This window comes from Chrysochloris asiatica, unplaced genomic scaffold (genome assembly GCF_000296735.1).
Source record: "Chrysochloris asiatica unplaced genomic scaffold, ChrAsi1.0 scaffold00446, whole genome shotgun sequence".
Lineage (NCBI taxonomy): Eukaryota > Metazoa > Chordata > Mammalia > Afrosoricida > Chrysochloridae > Chrysochloris > Chrysochloris asiatica.
In genome coordinates this window covers 1,258,724-1,263,349 of record NW_006408964.1, presented here as the reverse complement: position 1 = coordinate 1,263,349, position 4,626 = coordinate 1,258,724, and the positions used below count along the sequence as shown (strand labels likewise).

Here is a 4,626-nt window from a genome sequence, read left to right as displayed (position 1 = left end):
TCCTTACATTCATAGGGCCTCTCTCCACTGTGCATTCTTCTATGTGTTCTGTGGTTTGATGCTCGGAGAAAGGCTTTCCCACAGTCCTTACATTCATAGGGCCTCTCTCCACTGTGAATTCTTCTATGTATTGTGAGGCCTGACCATTGAGTAAAGGCTTTCCCACACTCCTTACATTCATAGGGTCTCTCTCCACTGTGGATTCTTCTATGTCTTGTGAGGTTTGACCATTGACTAAAGAATTTCCTACACTCCTTACATTCATAGGGCCTCTCTCCACTGTGGATTCTTCTATGTGTTATGAGGTCTGAGAGTCGACGAAAGGATTTCCCGCAATCCTTGCATTCATGAGGTCTCTGTCCACTGTGGATTTTTCTATGTGTTGTGAGGTGTGCTAACTGAATAAAGGTTTTCCCACACTCCTTACATTCATAGGGCCTCTCTCCACTGTGGATTCTTCTGTGTGTTCTCAGGTTTGATGCTCGGAGAAAGGCTTTCCCACATTCCTTACATTCATAGGGCCTCTCTCCACTATGAATTCGCATAGGTGCAGTGAGGGCTGTGGAAGAAATAAAGGCTTTTACACATTCCTTATATTCATAGAGCCTCTCTCCACTGTGGATTCTTCAATGTTGTATGAGGTTTGAGTCATAGATATAGGTATTCCCACATTCCTTACATTCATAGTGCCTGTCTGCACTGTGTGTCCACATGTGTCTACTGTACTTTGAGGACACTCTGAAGGCCTTCCCACATTGCTTCCAACATAAGGCTTCTCTCCGGTGTGGATTCTTCTATGTGTTGTCAGGCCTGATGAATCCCTAAGTGTTCCCTCACTCCTTACATTCATAAGGCCCCTATGCACCGTGGACTATTTTATGTCTTGTGAGCCCGATGGCACGGCTAAAGGCTTTCCCACACTGATTACATTCTTAGAGCCTGTCTCCACTGTGAGTCTGCAAATGTCTACTGTGCTGTGAGGAATCCCTAAAGGCTTTTCCACACTCTTTACATTCAAAAGGCCTCTGTCTGCTGTGAGTTCCTATATGTCCTAGGAGGAGTGACGCCTCACTAGAGGCTTTCCCACACTCCATATATTCATAGGGCCTCTCTCCACTGTGGCTTCTTCTATGTGCAGTCAGGTCTGAGGAATCTCTAAAAGTTTCCCCACACTCTTTACATTCATAAGGCATCTCTCCAGAGTGATTGCTTACATGTTAAGTGTGGGAAGAAGCCTCAGGACTTGCTCTATTACATTCAGAAGGCTTCTCTCTCTGATGAGAGTTATTGTTTAAAATGAGATATGAAGGACTAAGTATGCATTCTAAAACATTCGTTACTTTTGGATTGATGACCTTCCAAAGTGTCCTAACTGGTGAAAAACTACAAAACCTTTGTGTCCCCTTGCTGAATTCATACCCATCAATACTGGTGATTACTGAGTCAGGATTCTTCAGGGTCAACATACAAAGGAAACCTTTCCCACATATCTTACTCTTATGGGTATTTTTCCCATTATGAGTTTTCACAGGGGTGTCAGGTGAAATGGACACCTGGAGTCTTCCCCACAGTCTGGACACTGACAGGTACTGCTTCCAGTGTGAGCTCTACTACGATTGTTCTCTAGGGAATGATCCAGGAAGGCTCCTCCATACTCACAGCATTCAAAAGGATCTACTTCTGTGGGATCTACTTGGTGCACAGAAAGACCAGGAATCAGGCTGGAGGTTTCCCCACACTGGTTGGGTTCAGAAGGTTTATACAGGTTCTTGATTGCACCAGTTCTGTTAAAAACAGGTAGTGTAAATGTAAAACAATGTTGTCCTCTGCAAATTACCCCATTTATCTTGTTGCATTTACATCAATGTGCTACTCTTCCAAGTGAAATATTCACATTTTTACGTGAATTTGCATGGAACCCATTTGTTTTACAGCCAGGATTATACAGATATACATATATACATGGGTCATAATGAACGATTAACACTGGGCAGAAAGCTAATTTGAACCCCAAAGAAGAGCAACTTTATGGTGCATTACAACAGCTACTCCTTGGAGACTCAACAAAGTGTTGCTAAAAGTCAGAACTGACTCAGCAAACACAACACACATATATCAGTCGGGTTCAGGGATTCAAACCACTTTGGAATGACTTAGCAATTTCCAACATAAATGAGAGAAGTGTCCAGTTTGCATAGCAATCAAAACTGTTGTTTTAATAGAATTTGATTTGGTGAAGAAACAATCACTGGTACTGCATTCAAGAATGGTGAGCAAACTACCAATATGAACGTGTCACTCTACACACTCCTGCAACACCAAACACCTGCACGGATACCAAGAGTCTTACATCTCACACCGGATATGTTGTAGGATTCTGGAGATCAAGAAACATTTAGAGCTGTGCAGGCTCCCACCATATCTGAATGGCACACTACTAACAGTTTCTTAATTGTCTCACAATTTAAAAGGCAAGAGATTTGACTGTTGGGAAATGCTTATGGAACCTTTGCTTGTCCAGCAATTACTCAATCAAAATTGTTCACAGAATGTTGCAATTGAAAGATGATGGAGTTCTCCATGAACTATTTGGAGCTCCCTCATTTCAGTGTATTTTGAAGTTATGACACCTCCTGAGATTTTGTGAAGCCCTAACTTCTGTTGTTTGAATCACACTCACCTCAAATGTCTCCCCTGGTTGTCAGGGTGATCCTTCCAGCCATGTGATTCCATGAATGCACCTGTGATACATAATAACCACTTGTTACTCTTCAGATATTGTATGATTAAATGTTCACTGGGTAACTTTTCTCCAGCATTAATGTTTCCAGCCACTGATCCAAACATTCAGTTTAAAGTCCATAATTAGAATAAAATGGGAATGATTAGAGGAAACAGAGGTTCCTAGTAAAAAAGACTCAGCCCCATTTTGCTATTCCAGCACTTTGACAAGTCTTAAAATGCAATTTACTAGGAAATACTTCTATCAAGATGGAGAGGGACAGTAACATATACAGGTATCATTAGGAGAGCTAAGTAGAAAGGAATTAGACATACCACAAATATAACATTACAAAGGCAAAGGCTCTCCGTGTCCACAGGTGCTAAAGGAAAACTAAAATCAACAGAATAAGTGCAGGTATCTGTGAAATTGCATCTGCAAGGCGTAAGAAACTTTTTGAAGCTGACTGATTTCCTTCATTCATGGGCTAAAATGACATTTCCTCAGGCTTCCTGAAACATGGGCCTTAGTGACTCTTATTTCCAGTCTCCTCAGATTTTTCTTTACTTGTCTGAGAAAACAAATGGGTAGAGCTACCACGGAGCTTATGAGTCCCAGTGTGGTGCTGTAGGATAAATCCCCCAGTCACCTCTAGGAAAATGTACACAAGTTCTCTAAGCATTGAAACCAAGGTGATGACAGTTCACAACAGCATGGGGCTCATGGAGAAATGCACATCGCAAGGAAGACCTTGATGACCAATGAAAGATTCCTTGTCACCGAGATAGCACTCTGATCTCTAAAAGCTCAAAAGATTGACAGTTGCTAGTTCATTTGCATAAAAATCATGACATCAAACTTGTCAGAAACCCAATAAATCTCTCAGAAAGGGACCTACATGACAAGTCTCTCAGTGCATGAAAGTGTACCCTGAAATCAATGCTGTGCTGATGGCACCTAGAGAGGCCCAAGGCTTTTTTTTAATTCACAAGAGAAATGAAAGCTCAGTTTAGTGCACAGAGCTTTGTATTAGGGGAATCCTGGATGCATGAGCTCTATATAGAAGGAGACCATGCCTATTATTTTACAGGGTGTTCCCCTTGTTCATTCCATATAAGCAAGCATAGTTGATGATAAAAAAAAAAAGAAAAAGGATGATGCCATTCATACCGACTGAAGCCAGGTTTCTCAAGGTTTCCATCATCACGTCTCTGTAGAGTTTCCTCTGAGCAGGATCCAGCAAAGCCCACTCTTCGTGGGTGAAGACCACAGCCACATCTTCAATGATCACTGTACCCTAAAACATCCCACATAGTCTCGATCAGCAAGGCAGCACTTATGCCAACATGACTAAGAAAAAAAGATGAGGCTGCCATTCCTGGGACCCTTAGAATCCACAGGTACATAACACCAGTTTCTGTGCTCGCCTGAGATCTGCTCAAAGAACACTGATTGGCTACCTCCTTTTAATGAGGACATTCACTAAATCACTGACTGCATCTTGTCACAAAAACTCCGCGCACCCTAAAATAGACTCTCCAAAATTTTACTGTGAACGACAGCAGTCTATCCCTCTCTGTGTATGGTCTACAACAATTATAAAATACACCAGAAATGAGAGAGATGAGCAGATCACATTCCTGTTGTGAATAAGCCATTCTATCTCCTTCCATAGACCAAAGGGATCCTCCACAATCAGGAAGCACTAGGTGGAGCAGGGGAGGCCCTAACAACTCTGAGACAGTGCAGAATGGCAGTCCTTCAGCACAGAGCTGACCCCACAAGGATTCACGTCCAGATTCCTCCACTAAGAACACGGCTACCCCGGTTCTCCACAATCCCAAACCCAACCCTTTCCAGTGAATTCGGACTCATGACAACTTTATATTATCAAGTGCCAACGA

General features: G+C 42.4%; 1 protein-coding gene across 1 annotated transcript in view; it reads right to left on the bottom strand.

Annotated features, from left to right (window-relative positions):
* LOC102832617 (zinc finger protein 571-like) overlaps nt 1-4,626 on the bottom strand; it is a gene marked incomplete at its 3' end in the record, with an annotated part of 18,781 nt that overhangs the window by 860 nt on the left and 13,295 nt on the right. The window contains exon 3 of the mRNA XM_006877250.1: nt 19-363. Within this exon, the coding sequence (XP_006877312.1) occupies nt 19-363 (345 nt within the window). The remainder of the gene's footprint in view (nt 1-18; nt 364-4,626) is intronic.